This window comes from Epinephelus lanceolatus, chromosome 18 (genome assembly GCF_041903045.1).
Source record: "Epinephelus lanceolatus isolate andai-2023 chromosome 18, ASM4190304v1, whole genome shotgun sequence".
NCBI lineage: Eukaryota > Metazoa > Chordata > Actinopteri > Perciformes > Serranidae > Epinephelus > Epinephelus lanceolatus.
The window spans coordinates 14,578,135-14,600,871 of record NC_135751.1 but is presented as its reverse complement, the minus strand read 5'-3'; the positions used below and the strand labels follow the sequence as shown (position 1 = coordinate 14,600,871).

Sequence of the window (22,737 nt, the reverse complement as noted above, 5' to 3'; positions counted from 1 at the left end):
GGCTGCGTATCATGTCGACATTAAACCTTTTTTGTCAGTGTCTGACACCACGACTCATTGCCCAAGCGCCGGATTTCGATGACTTCGGAGTGAGACCAGGTTGCTATGGAGCCCTAGCACTGTACGCAAAATACTTAATTAAGTAATTTTTGGCTAGCGCACCCTTACACACAGGATACTATGGTGAGCATAGAGCTAGCTTAGTAAAGAAGAGCACCGTTTTCTGAAGTAAAACTTTCTGCTGAAGTACTATTTTCAAATTCTGATGGCAAAAATGGCAACACTTAACAGACATATTCATGGTACATTAATATTCATGGTACATCATCACAGCTCATCTCTGCATGATATTACATGTTTAAATTTGTCCTTATCTCTTTGCTACGTCAAGTTTCTTTGCTCTGATTGGTTGTAGTTCTAGCCAATTGCATTCAGAGCCATTTTAGTCCACAGCCATTGATAACACATCTTGGAGATCGAAAATGAACTGAGAGGTTCCAGACTTACTCACATTTGTGATTTGGCTGACGTCAGCCTAGAGTTCATCACTATCAGCATTACACATTTTTTCATATGAATATATTTAATAGTGCAGCCTCAAATCATAAACTATTCAACTATTCATACAGACGAATCTTTCTGTTTCTACCTCTGTGAAATTGTTACACAGTATATAGTTATGAATTAATGATCAGGCAGCAATGTTCATTTTACAATAAAGCAGTGTAGGCTATGTGTGCAAGATGCTGCAATCTATATGTTCTCATGCATCTAACGTTAACAAGCAAGTCAACTGGCCTAATGGTACATGATGAAGTCAGCTGACTGCACAGCTCAAGTAGCATTTAAATATACTTATGTTATTCTACAATGACTGGCAGAGGCCAAAATACAATAAAAAGAAAGACCCGGGTCAAACAGAAATAACCGAGACAGAGAATCAACCCGATATTGGCCTCGTGGGGCCAATGTCTGTGACTTTAAGTCATGCTGTCCTGCACACAAGCGTCATTTTGACAAAAAGATCTCACATTGTCCTGACACCAATGTGAGATCTTTCCAGCAGGACGGCGGCCTTACCTGGAGACAGGGAGGGCGCCGGCCCTGGCAGGTGGAGCTGCTGAAGGGATATCTTGACATTTAAAGTTTTCGTCTGGTATTTCAACAGACTGAGAAGTCACACTGCGAGGTGAAATAAAATGTGCCTGTTTTGCAAATTACAGCACCTCTTCAGATATTTGCTGCATTCTTCCAACAAGAAGGCATCATAGACAAGCAACCTCTGAACTCTTAACAATGTGAAGCACCCTCACATTTTGGGGAATGTGAAGTTTGTTTATGAATAAAACACAGAAAAATGTGAACTTGTACATTCAACTGCAGAAGTCCTTACTCCCAAAATGTGACAAGTGCTGAGTGAAGATAACAAAAGACACTCCAACTCAACATATCAAGGTATCCATTTAAGCAGTGGTCACTTTTCATTAAAGCCGCCTAAATCTCTTTACCTCAGCAAACAGCCCCACGAGGCCTACAGCACACAGCTCTCAGGCGAGTCTGAACGCTGAGATCAAAAGAGCTCCTGGGCAGCTTGCAGAGATTAAAGAGAGAAAGACAGGTGGACAAAAAGGGAGTCTAAAAGAGTCTGTCAGTTTGTTTAAGGAGGTTGTGTGATTTTGTCCCCCCCCCAACATCAGCCAGTCACTTTTGAGCATCTAGCACTCAGTTAGATGTTGAGTAAACTCTTATGTTCGGGTAGCTTATCGAGAAACCTGACAGAGCCGAAAACCTCTAACACTCTGCAGCTGCAAGAAGCATACAAATGTAATGCCAACACACAGGCACCCACCCACACCAACATTTTCTGCCGACATCCAAAAACCATTTTGTGAATTTCTCACCAAAACATTAATTTGCTATGATTTGCTCCGGCCTATCATTCAGACTTTTTATCACATGTAATTCAGCAGAATCAATTTTGGAATAAGTCCTCAGTTAAAGCTATTACAGTTTCAACAAAGGAAAAAATAATAGTTACAGTTTGGGGGTGGAAGTGCAACCTAATAGTTTCATTTCTGAATGCACTCATACTTCAAATCGTCTAGTTAAACAGCCTCAGAGCCAGTCGCTTTGTTCTCATTATGCCCAAAGATGCTGACCTCACTGTCTGCAGAGGTAGGTAAACAAAAAGGGGATTTCCTAAGCAGATCAATAAAGCACAGAATAATCATTATCATGCAAGACACAATGTTACTTGGAAGCTAACTACTGATGCTGGCAGGCAACAGCTCCCAATTTTCACTTTGCAGCATCCAGACAGACCAAGAAAATTCAAGTTAACTAGCCAGTTGACCTTTGATTTTATGACCATTAGTCAGTATCTGTTGAAAGCAACCGACAGCTTATGTATTGAGCAGCCGCAACACACACACACACACGCAGAACAAATGAAGACTGACTGCATGTGACAGCACATTACAACACAAACCCACACACATAAAAATATAAACATACCCTCAAGCACATTAAAAACACACACCCGTGAACGAGCGCACACATAGACAGACACACACTTGAGTCTCCTCCTCCTCCTCCTCCTCCTCCTCCTCCTCCTCTCGTGGCTGTGATGAAGTAGGTCTCCAGACAGCCTGCTGAGGTAATGGGCCGTACTCTGCTCCTCTCTTCCAGTTTCCTCTTCTCTCTTTGCAGGCGTGAATGCAAGCCAACATCAAGCCATGACTTCCTGTCTGGACTTCTCTGATCCTCCGTCACTGACACAGCTCTCTATCTCTGCCATAAACCTCTCGTTTTCTGTCTTGCTTAAGAGACCGCTGGATAATTAACTAGGCCATGAAGTGGAACGTATATATCAGGGATACTACACGTTCAAGACAGCGGCTGATCTGGCCTTTTTTTTTTTTTTTATGGATTTATATTGACTATACGAAGCCCAATTTATTTCCAAACCACCGTTCAATCACGCTGCACTGCGCTGACTGCACAGTGACGTGAATGCACAAAGTAATTTAAAGCATTCCAGCAAAAGGGTGGTTTTATGTCTATTTCTGCGGTACTCTGAAGGTGACCCACACCTCGTGAGAGTTGCAAACTGCATTTGAACTTGACATTTTGTTAATATTGGGTGTAAAGAAAGTGTAAGTGTCGTCCACAGTTTCTACTGCTATAGCAGATCCATAGAAACAAGCTGTGTCTACAAATATTTAACGTTACAGTGCATGCTAAGAGTGGCTACTGTTCACATTTGACCTGATAGCAGTATCAGTTACAGTACTTGGAAATCAGTGCCGATGCACGAACAAGCTGCAAGAGTGACAGTTTTGCTACTCTGCTCTTTTGTAAGCACACATAGAGCTGATCTTTCATCTCTGTCGTCTGTCTGCTTGTGTGTATTAGGGGTGGGAATCACCAGAAGCCCCACGATACTTCAAAATACAATATCATTGCGATTTTAAAAGTGTTGTGACATTCCCAGTATTGCAATATATTACAATTATTACCTTTTTTCAGCTGCAACTTATATCACCAAAGAAAACTTTCGTCTCTCTTACTTCGATCATTTAATTGCAGCAAATTGTATCTCGTGGACTGAAAATGCAATTGATTTTATTATTCTAATAGGCTACCAAAAGTGTCATTTGTATTTGTAATATCAAAAATTTAAATAATGAAAAAAAAACAATACTTGGCGCAATATTGCCAAACAAAAATATCGCCATACTATACAGTATTGACTCCCCACCTAGTGTGTTTGTATGTGTGTGTGTGTGTGTGTTTGTGTGTACCTGCTTGTCTACCAGTGACACTAGGCTATTACTAAAATAATGTAGAAAAAAAAACGACCAGACACCAGAACTATCGCAGCAGATCGGCGCTTTGTGGCACTTCTGCTTCCTGTGTAAATTCAGCGTTCTCACCCAGATATGCTCTCAGGTACCAACATTTGGCACCGATTGATCTAACGTGAACTGATACTCAGGAGTAAGACATAATTTGGTACCGAACCCTGGTGCATGCTGTGGCTATTTAGCTGTGAAACGTGTGAGTTCCTGGATATTCATTGTGCATATCTCAGAATCTCAGTACTTTTTTGGGACCGACTGATATGCGAGTATTGAAACCTTCCAAAAGCACCAAAAGCTGGTGTTCAGTCTCAGGTCAGATTTGAGTTCTTCACTCTAAATGATGATCTCATCTGTCCAGGTCAATTTAAAGCTTATTTCTCATGTAGATAACCATCTAACTGCATCTTCACGATTTTCTATTTGCTATTCAGCATGTCAGCCTCACCATCCCTCACCAAGGGCCCACTTAGAGGGGCATTACGGTACTGGGCATTATCAATCCACATGACGAGGGCTTTCCCTGTGCATATTTGTTTTCTGTCTCCATCATTAGCAGCCATAAACATCGAGGAGAAAACATTTTTCATTGAGAGAAAATTAATTTCTTTTTGCTGTCATGATTTCAATGTGCACACAGCAGCAGCCTCAGGTAGCCGACAGGATACCGTGAGACAAAAGATCATGATGGGATTAAAGGGGGGAAAAAAGAAATAGAATTACCGTAGTTTTAATTTTTTTTCTTTTTTCTAAATGTCATGTCTGAAAATACCCAAAATGAACACTGTGAGCAGACTAACTGATTACTATAAGCTAATTATTTCAACAGCATATCCTGTCCAAGCTTTTTGATCCATGTAAATGGTTAATTTTTGTTTTTTCTTACCCTTTGAGTTACAGAATGGCTGCTTGTGTGTTGTTACATAGGAAAGCATTTTTATATTTCTCAGAGTGATACATTAAAATTTTTTTAAAAGAAATTTAAATATTGTAGTGGCACAGATATCGAAACTTTCAAATTATGCCCAGCCCCCCATCAGTCTAAAGCGAATTCAATCAAAACACAGAGGAAGAGTAGCCCTGCATTCATTGTTGAACTGTTTTGTTCCTATACTTCCTGGGAAGCTCAAGTCAGGGCGAAAGAAAACCTTTTCTGCATTGTGTACTTTGTTAGCTCCCAACTATGTCGAGTCTGCAACATCATTTGACATTTCCCTTTCATTATTAAAGCTCTGAAAATGAATGAAGGACTTTAGAGTTTTGCTGTTGGACGGGAAAACAAGCTGCATTACTCTGTTTCAACACGTCAACCAAATTAATCACTTCATTAATCACTGCGCCAATAATGTCCAGCACAGCCCCAAAATCACTATCAGTTGTTTGAGGGTGAGGAAAACCCTTCAGGGGAAAATTACTGCTCCTTTAAGCCTCACCACAACACACACTTTATTATCAGCCTACCATAATCCACCACTGCAGACAGCTGCAGTGTCTACCACATAAGCGCCGTCCACACTGAGCTGTCTGTCTGTGGCTGCACTCCAGCTTTTCTTCCGAGCTGGTTAAATAGCACAGGTTGCCGCTGCCTCTCCAGGGCGTTTTAGAGAGGCGGGCTTGTGGGTGGCAGTGGTGCTTTCCATGCCCTTTAAGAGACTCAGGCATCATGCCTGCCGGGACTGTAAAATGCCACGGTAATGCCACATTAGTGATTAATACAGTGCATCCACTAAAACCTAATGTGATGCATTGGGTTTTTCAAATGCTGAGAAATTAATCTGAAAGTGATAAAATGCAGTTGTAGGGGCCAGAGGAGGAGGAGGAGGAGGAGGAGGGGAGGAGGACAGATTAGAAAGCACAATCCTCCCCGATGGGTGACTGACAGTAGTCTTGTGCTGCTCTGCTGGCGAAAGCGAAGAGAATCAAGCCACACAATAATCAGCCAGTGGAGTGCTCAGGCCACAGGTTGTGTGTAATGGCTAATTACTGTTGCTGTAAACAGCCAGCACCATTACATTTGCCACGCTGTTCCAACAAGGCTCTGGTCAGAGGAATAAACGAGTGGCTAATTAGTGTCTGTGTGATACAGAGCTCAGGGTCTGGCTGATATCAGGTTTCACATTAAGGCTGAGTGTGTGTGATAGGGTCCTCCCTGGCCTGCAGTGCTCTAGGGGTATTTATACATATAAGCGAAGCACACAGAGAGCGCAGGCCAGGCACACTGAGCTGATTCACTCTGGCAGACACTGATGTGGCTTGTCAGTGTGATCAATCAGCATATAATCGTGGTTGTAATCACACACGACAAAACAAACACAGGCAAGAGGAAGTCCACTAATTACCATATACGAGATCCACTCACACTGATATCATTACACCTTCTTAAGGCTAGGTTATATGAATAAAATCAAAATTACAATAAGGTTTACTACAGGAAAATATTCAGCTGAAGTAATAAGGCACCTACATCCTGCCACATCTCATGATTAATTTAGTCATGGCGGCCTAAATGATTGTATCACATGACATCTGGCCTTTGCTCTTTTCCTCAGAAGGTTAATGATTTATTAAATCAAAGTGTATTAATTTTCTATTACATTAGCAGGGCAGGTTTTTTACAAGCGAGGTGGCCAACATCTGCTATTAATCACTGGGAAAACCCCGGATTTCTTTCTTTCTTTCTTTCTTTTTTTTTATATGTGCGAACCAAAATGTCTCTGAAACACACAGTATTCCAAACTGCCCAAGTACTGAAAGTTGGCTCTGTACAGCTGGTCACATCCATAATATTTTTCACATATTCTATAATCAGATAGTTCCTGATTTAAACCACAATTAGGTGAAGTTCTTATGTGTCTGCTTGTGGTTAGACAACATTTACATTTAAGAGAACTGGCTGCTTCTTCCATTAAATGAAAGAAATGTTAGTAGAAACCCTGTATTTTGTAAACTGAGGTGGTTCATTACAAACTGCAAGGGAACTCAGAGAGTGCAGTCCTCTGCCAAGGCCACATGTCCTATCTCGGAGAAGTAAACAATAATTTGAGTATCTGCACGGTGATTCAGATCTGTTCCAAAATTGTAACAGGGTCATCCTTGGCCCATGCTACACCCTTCCACTAAGTTTCATGGTCTGTTGTTTTTCCATAATCCTGCTGAGAGACAGACAAACAAAAAAGGAACAAACCGAGCCAAAAACATAACCTTCTTGGCGGAGGCAATGACACACATACATTGGAAAAAAGGCTTTGAGACTGTAGAACAATGAGGAGACCCAGAATTCAATACCAACTAATCAATTTTACAAATATCTACAGTGGTGGAAAAAAGTTTTCGGACACCCCATGCATTTGTGAAATATTGCATTAAGAATCACTCTTAGGTCTTCAAGTGCAATTTCTTTTAGTACAGTCACAGCCAAATACTAAATAAATCCTAAAAAAGCCATTAAAAACTTAAAATTGATTGGTTCCATAAAAATACATAAGAAATTTTGAGTATTGGGTCATTTTGGTACCAGTGATGAAGGTCGTTCTTTTTATTAAAAGACACAATTTTTGTTGCCAAGCTTCGTGTCCACATAAAGCCAGCACATTTGAAAGTTCTTCAGACACAAAAATGGCTAAAACAAGGAACCTAACGCAGGAAACACGCCTGAAGATAAAGATTCTCAGCCAGGAAGGGTACAGCTGCCGCCAGATAGCCAGGAAGTGCAGATGCAGTCCTTCAGCAGTTGGATACACTCTGCAGAAATACAGACGAACCAACAGCTTGGAAGACAAACCAAGATCTGGGCATCCAAGGGTTTCTTCAGCAAGAAATGACCGCATCCTGATCCGCATGTGCAGGCAAAACCGCCGAATGACATCACAGGAGCTTCAGCAGCAGTGGTCAAACCAAACTGGTGTCCAGTGTTCCACCCGCACTGTACGTGGCCGACTTTTAGATCATGGCTTAAGGTCCTACAAGGCTATCAAGAAGCCCCTGATCAATGAGAGACAGAGGTTAGCCCGGCGTCGTTGGGCCCAGGCACACAAGAACTGGACAGCCAGGAATTGGAAGAAGATTTTGTGGTCAGATGAGTCCAGTTTCCAGCTTTATCTTCCTCCTACTAATGTGAGGGTACGCAGAAGGCCAGGCGAAGCATTATCTCCAGCATGTACAGTACCTACTGTCAAGCATGGTGGAGGCAGTATCATGGTTTGGGGATGCATGAGTGCTGCTGGTGTTGGTCATCTCACTGTCTGTGATGGCACATTGAACTCTACCCAGTATTGTACCATTCTCGAAACCCACATGCTCCCTTCTGCGCGTGCACTGTTCCGTCGAGGTAAAAACTGGATGTTTCAACAAGATAATGCCCCTTGCCACACATCCAAGGCCAGTAGAACTTGGCTGCAGGAGCACAGTATCCAGGTCTTAGAGTGGCCAGCTCAATCCCCGGACATGAGCCCCATTGAAAATCTGTGATGGATTATCAAAAGGTCTGTTTCAAAGCATAAACCAAAGAATTTAGAAGAATTAAAAGCAGTAATTCAAGAAGAATGGGACAAGATTACCCCTCAACAGTGTGAAAGGCTCGTGGGGAACATGCCAGCCAGGATTTGAGCTCTACTATGTGCCAGTGGCAGGACTACTAAATATTAATTTGATGATGTGATGGTTTATTTATTTTTTGTTCAGCTTTGAACACATTCTCTGTTATTTGTTGACTTTGATACCGACAATATTGAGAACTGACATATTGAAACTGTCAAGAATTTAGTTTTGTTAGTTTTTCTTGTAAACAATAAACAAAAAAATATAATTTGTATTTGTTTGTATCTGTCTAATGCAGCCACACCTTTTGAAACACAAAAAAGATTTTTCCACAAATATTTCACGATAATATTTGAGATTGTGTAAAATTTAAGGGTGTCCGAAAACTTTTTTCCACCACTGTACAAATAAGAATTTATTTAAAAAGTAAGCAGAGAAGGAGCATACAGGACATTCATCCTCTTGAAACATATTATGAGTAGCTATTATGGAAACCACAGAAACACAGTGAGCAAACAGACGAAATTCTACAAGGCAAACAGGAGGAAATAGGAGGAAAAGTTGGAAACATGAATAACAGATACAGAATAAGAACACATGTTCACTGAAATTCACTAAACTACCAATTCCTTATTTTGGAGAGACTTCGCTCGGAAATTAAACATGAGATACTTCTTGACCCCAGAAATTATCTCAAAGTATAAGAGATCAAGCTCTCAATGCTGGAGGAACTATTTAAGTATTTTCTACTAGTGTAAAGTATTAAATACATATTGGTTGAAAGTGTTTATGTTGATGGACGAGATTTTTATAAACAACTGTATTTTAAAGCAGAGCATTTCATTTTGGGAAAACCCCCAAATGAAAAAGCAGAAGCAGCCGAAAAATAGCTATTTAGAATCTTGAGAATCACAGCACTGAAACAGATGGCCAGAGGGTGGGGGTTTCCAAAATTGAAACGTATGTTTCAAGATCTTGGGTTAAAATTAATAGATTTCTGACAGAAACGGCTTTCTGGCAGCAAGCCTTCAAGGCAAACTTCTCACATGTGTTTTTTTTTTTTAACAGCAGGAATATGTTGCTTTTCTGTGAGGCTTCATCTCCTCAGACAGAGTGCCCAGTAGACGTTCTGCTGCTCCGAGAGTGGTGGTGCTCTGAAGAACCAAACAGTATATGTGCTCCTTTGTGTAAGTGTGTGAGAGAAGGAGAGTTTGCCTTGCAGGCTTTCTGACAGAAATTTCCTGGTTACAGTAAGGAAAAAAAAATCCTGGTTTGGGTTAAAATTGATAGATTTCTGACAGAGAGGGCTTTCTGGCAGAAAGTCTTCAAGGCAAGTAAAGTTCATGGAGAAAGTGACTAACAAAATAAGGAATACGGAAGATGTGTTTGAGAAAAGGTGGCTTATAAAAGATGGGACACTGTAACTATACTTTCATTGTATTTAATGTATAAAAATTTGTACAGTGTATGAGATATTAGGACTTATTAGTTATTATCTTCTACCATTAGTTAGCCCACACCTCTTTAACTGTTCAGCTTTTTTCCCTATTGTTATTAAACTGTGAATGTATTGGTTGTTTATATATTTCATATTTTTTCTTATTTATTTTTCCTTTAACACTGACCAAAAGTTTAATTTGTAATGAATTGAAAACTAAAAAGCAAATAAGCTGTATATATATGAAGATGGGCTTGAAAAATAAAGTATTAAGAAATAATGAATAAATAAGACAAAACAAAAATGTCGAAAATAGCCTGACCAGTGCTGCATTTTAAGGCTGCATCAAAAGATAATTAAGAGTTTTAAAAAATAAAACTTTTTTTTTTTTTTTTCATAATAGGCCTATCAGCATTTCTGATAAGAATTCCCTGAATTTAATTATCCAAACTGTGACCATCAACTGGTCATTCAACAGTTGGAAAATGTAAATGTTGTCTTTGTGAATGTTTCTAAAACTTCTTTAAGCATTTAATTATCATTTACACAGTGCAATTTCTCATTAGGCTTACTAGGTTCAATAATTTAAACATGAGAATTTGGTTAAGACAAACAATAAATAAACAAAGCTGTTTATCACACCTTACGATAGCAAGTAAGAAAGTAACTTACTTTATTTATGAAGCGCCTTTTGGGAGCAAAATATCACAAAGTACTTCACAAAAGAATTCAGGCAACCAACATTAATACAGACATAAATATAGGTGAATATAAGTCTGATGGGCTCTTGAGCTACACAATGCTAACTGGGATGGAGCAGTACTCTGACCACTCAGCATCCTTACAGAGACGCTGTATTGAAAGAAACTCAAAACAGGGTGAAAGCAGCTTTTGTATTGTTCAGCAGAAGGATGCAGCGTTTAGTAAGAGGTATGCTCTCCCTGTTGGCATCCTTGAAAAAAATAAGTGTGCCAAAGTGCTTATTTAGGAGCAATCATGTCAGGAGGGTTGCAGACGTGCTCACATATGAACTTAAATGAACAACATAAGCAGTCGGCACGTTTGAAAAATGCTAAAAAGCTATCCAAGGCTGCACATAATACATGCATATAAGTGGAATTATGCACACTGATGCTGCTGTTTCTCTTTTGTGCAGCGCTCTGCTCCAGTTCCATCAGTCACATCACACCGACTCCTGTGTCCCACAATCCTCCCTACGGTCATTCATCACAATGTCAGTCAAACGCTGACTCGGGTCCCTGGAGTGTCATGGTAATGTCGTTCCGCCGTGCGCGAGCGAGTGTGTGTGTGTGTACTCATTCATGTATGCGTATATTTTGATGTGTACGCGTTTGTCTGAATGCATGTGACTGTGTGCGTTCATGCATGTGTTTTTTCTATTTTTGGGGGTCCTTTCTTGTTTTTTTTCTTTCCTCTCAGAAGGCGCCCGAGACATGAAGGTGTGTCGCTGCAGTGACAGAGAGAGAAGAGACAGAGCGAGTCGACAGAGAGTAGTGGGGAGAAGTCAGGAGGAGCTCAGCAGCAGCAACAGGCAGAGGGCAAAGAGGATGACAGTGCCTTCTAGTAGCCTCACTGTCAACATGATTATCTTTGAACCCAGATTGAGGTCAAAGGCGTGTCACACAACATGCAAGACGGTTACTAAGGGGAGTCCAACAGAGACTCACTGGGCTGCACCGGCAAGGCTAGCTTTGCATTAACTCCCTGAAGATTCAGCAGAATGAAATTATGAAAATGTTCTCCTGGCAGACTTTGCTGCGGCTCACTGAAATATGGATCAAAACTCCTGGGGATGCATCCGTCTCAAGGCATGACTAGAAAATCACTACGGCCAACATGTGATGCACTATTGTTGTTTTTCCAATTAGCGCCTCTGCATCGAGTATCTCTCAGGATGAAACATGGAGATATCAATCCAACAGACACAGACCTAGATGCTTTAATGTCTTAGATTACACACAGCCAAGGCGCAATAATGCTTTTGATGTGGTCTGTTAATGACAACCCAGTCTTCTCTCTACAAAATGAAGACCTCATCAAAGCAAATCCGATCCCACAGGCAGTTCTATATAGTGCTGTGTGCATTGTGCATGCTTCACTGGTCACTTCTGAGGCCAACAAACAGACAAAACATCTCGTTAATACAGATCTGTGTCCGCTGCAATCTGTTCAAGCTTTCAACAGAAAGTCAGGCTGCTAGTTAGCCAACTGCCCATTACGTGACTGTGTGCCCTGTTACTTATAGAAGGAAGGAACTGAAGCAAAACATAAAAGCTGATTGCGGCTTTGGTTACATTTTTCTACTGTACCAGGAAGTCATTGGTTTTCACTCATTTCTAAACAGCGAAAAACAAAGTGAAACCAACATTCTGGTGCTGCCATTCCACAGGGTAGACCCAGTGCTGGACCACAGGGTGCACAGCTTCAATGGGAATGCAGCCAGTTTTAGCCAAAGTAGGATGGAAGAACTATAGAGAATGGTTATCAGTGGGTGCGTTCATAAATCCAATCTGACGCTCTACACTAAAATGAGAGTGCTGTTGTTCTAAGAAATAAGGCACTACGTTTCTATAGATGAATTAACATCAGTCACAATTTAGTTTCACCAGGGTTGATGCTACGGTTGTGACAATAACCACATTGCAGCAATACCGGGACTCCATTTCCTCAGACAGAGTGCCCAGTATACGTTCTGCTGCTCCGAGAGTGTGGTGCTCTGAAGAACCAAACAGTAATTGTGTTCTAACAGTGCTCCCAATGCGTCATTTGTGTATGTGTGTATGTGTGTAAGTGTGCAAGAGAGGGAGAGTTTGCCTTGCAAGCTTTCTGACAATTTCTTGGTTAAGATTAAGGGGAAAAAAATCCTGGTTTGGGTCAAAATTAAAAGATTTCTGACAGAAACGGCTTTCTGGCAGCAAGCCTTCAAAGCAAACTTCTCACATGTTTTTTTTTTAACAGCAGGAATATGTTGCTTTTCTGTGAGGCTTCATCTCCTCAGACAGAGTGCCCAGTATATGTTCTGATGCTCAGAGAGTGTGGTGCTCTGAAGAACCGAACAGTATATGTGTTCTAACAGTGCTCCTAATGCATCCTTTGTGTATGTGTGTAATTGTTTGAGAGAGGGAGAGTTTGCCTTGCAGGCTTTCTGACAGAAATTTCCTGGTTACCGTCAGAAAAAAAATCCTGGTTTGGGTTAAAATGAATTGATTTCTGACAGAAAGGGCTTTCTGGCAGAACGTCCTCAAGGCAAACTTCTCCAATGTGCTACGGCGCAGAGATCCAAAGACAGAAAATCAATATGTGGAGGTGGATGTTTATTAAATATGAGTGTGTGGGAAACCATGGGATTTGCTGCTTCCTCTCTGTCATATATAATAGTAAACTGAATTTCATTTGTTTTTTACTTTTTACATCAGGCAAAACAAGACATTTGAAGATGGAATCTTGCTTTGAAAAAGTAGATTGTAGAATAACAGATAATGAAAAAACTGTTTATTAATTAGTCTTATTGATTTAATCTTTGTCAATCACAATTTGCCTCACAAGGCTTTACAGCATTGACACTGAAAATCTCTTTTACAAGAGAGACCTGGCCAAGGTAGAGGATAATCAAAACACATTAAAACTGCAACAAATACAGCATATAATACAAAAATCCACAAAAAACAACAACAACAACAACAACAACTATTCAAACATAGCAGCCTCTCAAGGAAAACAAGCACAACTCTGTCACCACAATCTTTAAGATGCTCTTAAATTCATCAGTTGTTTTTAGTTTTAGATCTTTTTGAAAATTGTTCCGTGTGCAAGGTGCACTGTAGGAGAATGCAGTTTTCCTCAGATCTGTTAAAACTCTGGGTACAGAAAGGTATCAAGTCTTTTATATTTCCTCACAATAAGTGGAACAGAGCACCGTACAAATGATCCATCTGCCAATATGGCCTTGCACTTATCTGATATCAGTGCTCTGATTTCCAAAATCTGTACACAATGAACATAACAGATAGTATACACACTACACCTTGTAGGACTATAATCATAGAAACAGTTGCATCCATAACAGAAATGTCACTCTGTTACACCAGCCTACAGCCATGGTCTAATATGCATCACATCAATTTCAGGAGGAGAAATCTGCCACTTACTGATATCTTTTGCTTATCAGCTTACCAGCTCTAAATCAGGACTTTCTGTTTTTAAATTAAAGGAGCTCATGAAATAAGAGGTGTGAAAAGGTAGTACGCAATACCCTGATGTGTCAGTGCTGCTCTAAATTTGAACTAAATAAGGTTCTCACTTCAAATAACAGTGTTTCTGTATTCCCAGCTTCCAAAAGGTGTTGATTACAGATCTAAAGCTAGCCTTTGGGTTTAAATTATTTTTAACTTTTGTTACTTCTAAATGTTGATAGTTGCACCAATTTCAATTTAATAAGGGTTTGATGAGACCTGGAATGCCACCAAACCCCACCCCTCGTGATAGTGTCATTATTATTGTGAGGGAATGCAATGCAGTCTTTTTAAAATCAATCTAAACTTGAACTGCATTAGCAGGCAATAATAATGCAACACAGACAAACCTAATGCAGACTCGGTGCTCGATGTGATGGATTACACAACTCAAGAGTCTGCCAACAGTCTTAAACAGCAAAATTAAAAAAACTCCTGAAAAACATTTTAAAATGGTCTGCAGAAATGTTATGTATACATGATTTGTGATAGTGGGGTAAACCTTACAGAAGTACCAGCAGCATAATCCTTCACAACACTTTCCAAAAGGTGTCTCAGGAGCCTTTTAACATCCTGTTTGTTACTGAAGAAATGACCAACAGGCTTTTCATTCATGAGGGAAGTTTTCTAAGCAGAGAAACTGAGTTATGTGCTATTAAAGCTTTACTATTCAGAGCTTTCCATAAGCGCTGGCAGCCGGCCAAACAACCAACTACTCATTTAAGTCCAGCTGGCTGCTTTATTATATTAATATTTAATTAGAATAAAATAGTTTTGTCTAACAAGTTGCTATCCGTTTGGATTGTAAAAATTCAGATTTATCTGACATTATGAACTGCAAGCTGCCAGATGGGCAAAGTATTACCTTTTTTAGCGACCAAGTGTGTCACCCCTATCGTGAATTTGCCAAAGTCACTTATATGATCACGGCTGACTGCCATTTTTTTAAATTATTCATTAGTGTATACAGCACAGGGGTCAAAAAGTGACAAAGCAGTGATCCAAGAAAGTTATTAATAACTTCAAGTGACACTGCATGCAATAGTCCACCTTCACCCTCTATTTCTCTGTCTCTTTATCAAACTCACACACACACACACACACACACACACACACACACACACACCACCACTCTGTCCTTGTCTCAGTCCTGACAATTGTGCAACTATAACACAGTTGGCAGTTTGCAGGTCGATTCAGGTGGTTGATTAAGGCATATTTTTGCATCGTCACCCCCTCCCAGACCCAAACAATGACATCATCGTGATAATGATGTTTCACCGTGGACATCGTTATATGCCAGTTCGGAAGACACTGCCCAACCCTAATGCGTGGTTATAATTATTAATAGCTATTTAAAGACTGTGTGGTATAACATGCACAAGAAGCCTAATTCTCCTTCACAATAATTCAATACATGCAAATGTATTAAAATATGCAATGATTAATAGAGTGTACATGATTAAATAGTGTCATTACAATGTGCCAGGGGCCACCAAATTTGGGCATTTACAGCCAAAATCCTTCTCCATGGGGGGTATACTCCCGGACCCCCCTAGCTGGCTACTTTTCCCACTGGCTTCATATCCTTGTAGAAAGCCCTGACTGTCCTTTTCTCTAGCATTCACATACTGCATGCAGTGTGCACTTCACCTACCCACTGATGGTGTTAGTTAACAATCAGTCTGAAGGAGTCTATGTATGCAACAAGTGGGTGTTCAGAATACTGTTTTGGTGTCAAAACCAACTGGTGCCAGAAATTACTCGCTCTGATCTGCCAAAAAGTAGAATATTTGCTCTAACATGCAGGCCTTAAATCAGTGCAACAAAATGTACTGCGTTTCACCAACATAACACCACCTGGTTCCGGTGCATGTAATCAGGTTTTACAAGCACGGTATTGACACAGAACAAATGAAAACAGCAGGCTCAATCGCAGGCCAAATTAGAGGGAGAAATTAACAACAGCAACTATGCAAACAATAATACATACAATTTGGCTGCATTTTTTTTTATCAAACAATCCAACAGGTGCACAGTCATCCTTTGAATGCTCTGGTTTCTTGTAAAAAGAAATAAAAGTCCTTAGCTGGAGAAATAAAGAAAGGGATTTGGGGGAATGTACTATTCACTACGGCCCCAGACAAAACAATTACTTTCCTTCAGTGACCAAAACACTGAGGACCTGTTGCAAAGCTGTATATGCCAGTAAGCACAATGCTATTATGTGAAGACTGAGGACAACAACAAGGCAACAGCAGAGAATATATTTGCAGAACAAAGCTTGAGAGCCGACCTGTGTAGCCAAACACTAGAGTCCCAAGGAGAAAGACCCAGCAGGAGAAAACCCAGCGTAGCAGCGTGGGAGGGAAAGAGCAGCTATCAGCATACATCAAGTCATTTTGCTGGCAGGAAAAAAAAAATCATCCATCTCTGGGAGCTTACAAGACTCAAAACACGCAACCTGAACACCTCACAAGCAGAGTCCTCTGAGGGATGCTGCAGACAGGCTTTGACCCCAACAGAGCTGACATTTAAAGAAGACATAAGCGAACTCACGGTTTTGAAGTCGCTGTGGCTGCACTCCTGGCCTTGGTAACGGCAGTAGAGCATCATCTCTTTGAGGTCGTGCCCGACCCTCTCGATGAACTCCTTCATGCTGAATGCCTTGGGCTTGTAAGCAGTGAAGTTGGCTTTTTCCTGCAGGAAAGCCAGCACGTCAGGCTCAGCCAGGTGCGGCTGGGGGATTGTCAGGTGCACATCCAGCAGGGCCAGCAGCTCCCCGGCGTGGTACAGATCATTGCGCGTGAGGCGGCTGAAGCGGTAAGCGTTGAGGTTACAAATGGTCACAGCAGGGAAGACCAGGCTGCTCGACACCACGGCATCCAAACTGGTCACATGAGGGTAGGAGAGGAAATAGGCCAAGCGCTCAGCACTCTCCAGGGCTAACAGTCCGAGGCAGGCCAACAGAGCCGCAGCCCAGAGCAAGCGGCGTGCACTGGGCTGACCATAAGGGAAGATGAAGCGCAGGCCGTGCAGCGTGCTGGTGTGAGCGAAGGCCTGCCAGGAGGTGGGGTGCAGGCTGGAGCTCTCTTGGCTCCCCTGACTGCCACAGCTCTCCTTTAGATCCATCATCAGCCCTCCAGCCCCTCAGCCTGGGAGCCCCCCGGTGCACTCACACCTGCACAACACAGAGAGGGAACATCAATAAAAGACCCTACAATCATATTGAGCATATTGATAAAGCAAGAGAGGAGAAAAGAGAGAAGGGGAGGAACACAGAGGCATCAAGGAGCAAAAAGACAAAAAGTATGAGGTAAAAACAGCCCTGCTGCAACACTGACAGAAAGCATGATAAAACACTGCAAAATTAGAGCAAAGCAACAACTGGCAAAGAACAGGAAGTATACACAAGGATGCAAAGATCTCCACAACCCAAATAAACTACTACGGAGTGTGAGAGACAGAGGAGAAAGATGCTCCCTGAGGGGCATCCCTGTCCTCTCCACCTCCACTCTCAATCACTCCCTTGAGCTGAGAGTTACTGTGGCTGCCAGCCTGCCTGTGGCTCCTATTACAACCCCAACACCCACACACACACTCTACCTAAATCCCAAACTGCCTCCCCACTGCCTCCCCACCACCACCACCACCACCACCACCCCCCGTTCCTCTTCATCCTCTGTCGCCCTCTGTGACTGCTCGATTTCATTGACAAAAATCCCAGAGGTAAGTCCTCTGTGACACCCGGAGCGAGAGGTGAGAGTCACTTAAGCCGCAAGCCAATCAAAGCTGCCTCTGTGTATTTAACGTCCCGACTCATCTCCATTCAAAAACACACACACACACACACACACCACACACACACGCACTCACGCGGTAACTCTCTCATGCGCGCAAAATGACACACATGCGTCCAGGCTTCTCAGGATCTCCCGTGCGCCCAACTAATGACAAATCTAAGCACCTCTGTTGTTCAGCCTAGTGAGAAGACATCCAGCCGGTGTGAGTCTGAGAGCGCACGTGTGTGTTTGTGCGTGTGTGTGTGTGTGTAAAAGAGAGAGGGAGAGAAAGGGAGAGCCGTTGATGATCAGAGCCACTGGTTAGTCTCGCATGCCGATCCAAACTCCTCCCGTTTTCCTCTGGCCAGATACATCCGCTTTCCCTCCTCTTCCCAGCTCATCTGTGGCGGCGGCGAACAACAGCGGAGCCGGGAGAGACGGGAGGCGCACACACACACCAACACACATGCTCGCACAGTGAGGAGAGAGAGAGGAGAGGAGAGAGGATGGAGAGGAGGGGGGAGGAAGCGAGAAGGGGAGACGGCGCTCTCCTCCTTTGCTCTCTCTCCTCTCCACAGCAAAGTCTCTTACTGAAAATGTTTCCTTCCTCCTCCAACACCGCCACCTTCGCTCCTCTCCCTCATTTGTCTCATATTTCCACACATCATCCGTGACCACAAACAGAGTGATGGATGGATGCAAAACGGGAGGTTGTCGGAGAGACAGATAGTACGGGGGGGTGCATAGTGGTGGGTGCTTGGCTTGGTCGAGGTGGGGGTGGAGGTGGAGGTGGAGGGGGTGCATGTCATGGGAAGTGAAGCAGAAGCGGAGACGGAGGAGCAAAGGGGGTTGAAGGGAGGCACGAGGACAGAAATAAGATAAGAAAACTAAAAAAAAAAACAAAAAAAAACGGAGTGATCGCGCGCCAGTGGAGAAGTGTGGTCACACAGGCTGCGCAGCAATGTCACACAGAGCAAAGTAATTCAGACACATAACGTCACACTCACAGGAGAGCAGAGGGATACAGATGTAAAGGGAATAATAAGTACACAGAGTGTGTTTGTCATGTGTAATGACACACTGAAGCTGTGCACCTATATCAGGCATATCAGTGTGAGCAGCAGTGTGTTTATCAATCATGAGTCAGTGTGGGAGGAGATGAAAGGAGACAGGGCGGTGTGAGAGTGTTAATAGGTGATAAAGGAGAAGTGAAATCTGCTTCAATGTGTATTTGGGTGAAATTAAAACAGGCAGGGTGTCGACAGTATCTCTGACAATAACTCTGTTTATCACTTCATTATTTCAGCTGGAAGTTAAAAGCTTAATAAACTGAATTATGACAGATATGTAAAAACAAAAAACAAAAAAACAACATGTTTGTTAATGAGCCCTTAAATTTATCAAGCACAAAGTGGAGATTGACTCAATAAGTAGACTCACAGACTCAGATGGAAGTTCAGGGTTTTTAATCAGGCAAAGGTTGGTATGCTGGGAGTCAGTCACACAGGCGAAAAGGGTCAGGAACGCTAGGGAGACGCTAGAACTCTCACTCAAGGGTAAAGACAATCTGGCAGCAAACAAGTGGAAGACAGGGACTTAAATAAACTAAGACAAGGGAGACAATGAGACACAGGTGAAACACATTGAGACACAGGTGAAACACATTGAGACACAGGTGAAACACATTAGGGCGGGGCAAGTAATCACAGAGGAGGGAAACTTGACAGGACGTGGGATCTGAAACAAGATGAGACAGTGGTTACCAAAATAAAACAGGAAACACAAGGATGACAAATGAACATGAATCTAGGTAACTTAATAGGTCATGACAAAATTAACTCTCTTTACCAACCCAGAAGCCCGGTCTCACTCTGAAGTCGTCGAAATCTGGCGCTTGGGCAGTGACTTGTGGCGTCAGAAACCAACGAAAAAAAGACGTCCTTTAATGTCGGTTTGATATGTGGCGAGTTGCTGTTATAGTTTAATGGTTCCCAGCATCACAAGGGGGAAACACAGAAGGACAAGGACGAAAGTTAAGACGCCGAAAGTCCAAGGGGTGGTGGATGGGTCCAACAAACAGCAACTTTGAAAACAGTGTTCATGTCCCACAAGATGCTAAAGCCAAACATTGTTCTTTTTTTCTTAACCCCAACCAGGTGTGTTTGTTGTTAAAGGAAAAAAAATTCAATATGCATTGTTGTACCGACGTAGTGTGTTCATTTTGAAAGAGACTGTAAATTTCTTGTGAAAATGGAAGTGTATTTTGAAAGACAACAATGCACGTAACAGGCAGAACTTGACACGGTGTCCCAGAACGTCACCAACCAACGCACCAATGGTACCTTGCACATCATATGTGGACATGGAGAGTCCATGACCAAATGTCAATATGTGATGAGATTGAAGTGAGTTTGTGTTGAACCCAGAGGGGGCATTCCACCAGTTTCCAGCAGAAAACCATGGCCTCAGATTTGGAGGTGCTGACTCTCATCCCAACCGCTTCACACTCAGCTGCAAACCACCCCAGTGCATGCTGGGGGTCACAGTGTGATGAAACCAACAGAACCTCATCATGTGCAAAAAGCAGGGATGCAATTCTGAGGTCCCAAAACCAGACCTTTCCTCCCCCCAGCTGCGCCTCAAGATCCTGTCCATGAATATCACGAACAGTGACAGCATGAAATGAATCGGTGGTTTGGTGCCGCTTCTGCAGTTATGTAGTCGCTGCAGTGGACTGTCGAGGTGAAGAGGGAGCTGAGCAGGAAGGCAAAGCTTTTGATTTACTGGTCCATCTATGTCCCAACCCTCACCTATGGTCATGAGCTCTGGGTAGTGACCGAAAGAATGAGATCACGGATAGAGGCAGCCGAAATGAGTTTCCTCCGTGGGATGGCTGGGCTTGGACATCCAGAGGGAGCTCAGAGTAGAGCCGCTGCTCCTTTGTGTTGAAACGGGTCAGTTGAGGTGGTTCGGGCATCTGATCAGGATGCCTCCCTGGTGTCTCCCATGAGAGGTGTTCCGGGCATGTCCCACTGGTAGGAGGGCCACCAGTTACCCTGCATGTCTTTGGGAGGGAGGGAGCCGGAGCACCTGGAGAAAACCCACGCTGACATGGGGAAAGTGTGCAAACTGCCCCACCCCGGGTTTAAACCAGAAACCCTCTTGCTGTGAGGTGCCAATGCCAACCACTGCACCACCTCCCTGAAATATCCACTATACCTACAACTTTTAATACACATGCACACATGCATATACTGTACATAACCACCTACTTTATGTATATTTAGTAATCTATTACATTAATCATTCAATATTTCTGCCAGCATCCTTGCACTATTGTATTATTGTTTACACAAACACTTCAACTTACTCTGTTTTTGTTCACTGTTGCTTTTTGTATTCATTTATATATGCATCCATTTTCAGCCACTTGTATGTACACAATAGTTCTACGTTTATTTTAACCTATTTTGTTCAGCTGTATGTCTATTTCTATCTTCCTGGAAATTGTTCTCGGAGCATGGAGCACACTGAGTGCACAAAAAAACCCTTGTACTGTATGTGTACATGTACTTGGCCAATAAAACTGAATCTGAATCTGATCATTTTTCTCACCAGTAAAAAAGAATAAATACAAAAGGAAAACCCGATCATTATTTATGTCAACAAATTGAATTCCAGTAAAATTTGATGTATGGGATATTCTATGCTGCTATTTTCATGTTACTTAAATGCCAGCAAAGGCTCTGATACACTGTGATGAGGTAAAATCAGCCAATCGATTCTCTCTGGAGAGAAAGCCATTAGAGTCATAATTTGAACATACAATCAAGGATGGCTGAATTACAAAGGAAGCCACCCTGCACACACACACACACACACACACACACACACACACACACACACACACATTTTGCCGTATCATGTTGAGATTAAGTATGATTATGTTTAATGTGGATTATTATCATGGACACTGCATGCATTACACCTGCTCCATTTGCAACCACACTCACTCCCGTCTTCTGTAACAGCCTAGGTTACAGGTCATTCCAACATGCCGACATTACATCCATTAATCTGATATCTTCAAACACAGCAACAAGGAGGCCTTTTCACAATAGAAACCTGGAATTAACAAATATAACACATCGCAACTCAAATTAAAAATTCAGATTCACCTCTGGTAAAATGTCAACGTGCTGTCAACTGTGAACATCATTTTTCTCAATACGATTAGGCAATCACTGTTTAATTGAGGGATTAAAAGGTAAGGGGTAGCCACATGACATATTCTTCAAACAGCCAGTCCTAAAATGTCTTCAGATCTCTCAGATAAAACCTTTCATCATCAAACACAAGTCTGGGGAGTGCAAAGTTTAATTAAGTCATGCTATTGCCATTCATCTCTCCAACAACTCTCTAATAATGATAAAAAAAAATCATGTAAACTAAAGATTGAACAGTAGTTAATAAATCAATTGTTGCTCATTGTCCTCTAAAGAAATGTATCTATTAATGGTGAGATGGAAAAGACTCTTAAAGCAGTATGACCTAAACAATATACAGACAATCTTTCATGAGCTTGAAAGTCAGAGTAGGAAGGTCCTCTGGAGCCCCAAACAATGCCATCAGAATGCAGGGTTGTAAATCCCTTTTTAAAATTTCAGACAAGGTCCCCAAAATGTTGGCCCAGAAGCTGTTTAATTTGGGACAAAGATAGAACATATGGGCAAGGTCTGCAGGGGTGTTACTGCATGGATCGCATCTATTGTCAACACTTGGGTAGATCTCTGCAAGACTTGCCTTACTAAAGTGGATACGGAGCAGGGCCTTGAATTGTATGAGCCCTAGGCGTGCTCAGGATGATG

At 42.1% G+C, this 22,737-nt stretch overlaps 1 protein-coding gene across 2 annotated transcripts in view; it reads right to left on the bottom strand.

The window, feature by feature from the left end:
* Positions 1 to 18,421, bottom strand: part of asic2 (acid-sensing (proton-gated) ion channel 2) — a 582,019-nt gene extending 563,598 nt beyond the window's left edge. The window contains exons 1-2 of one of the 2 annotated variants that reach the window (XM_033644500.2): positions 17,964 to 18,421; positions 16,647 to 17,268 (exon numbers count right to left, since the gene is read on the bottom strand). In XM_033644500.2, coding sequence (XP_033500391.1) covers positions 16,647 to 17,222 — 576 coding nt within the window. In that variant the 5' untranslated portion in view covers positions 17,223 to 17,268; positions 17,964 to 18,421. The remainder of the gene's footprint in view (positions 1 to 16,646; positions 17,269 to 17,963) is intronic. The other variant, XM_033644498.2, reaches the window with a different exon arrangement.
* Between the last annotated feature and the right edge of the window lie 4,316 nt (positions 18,422 to 22,737).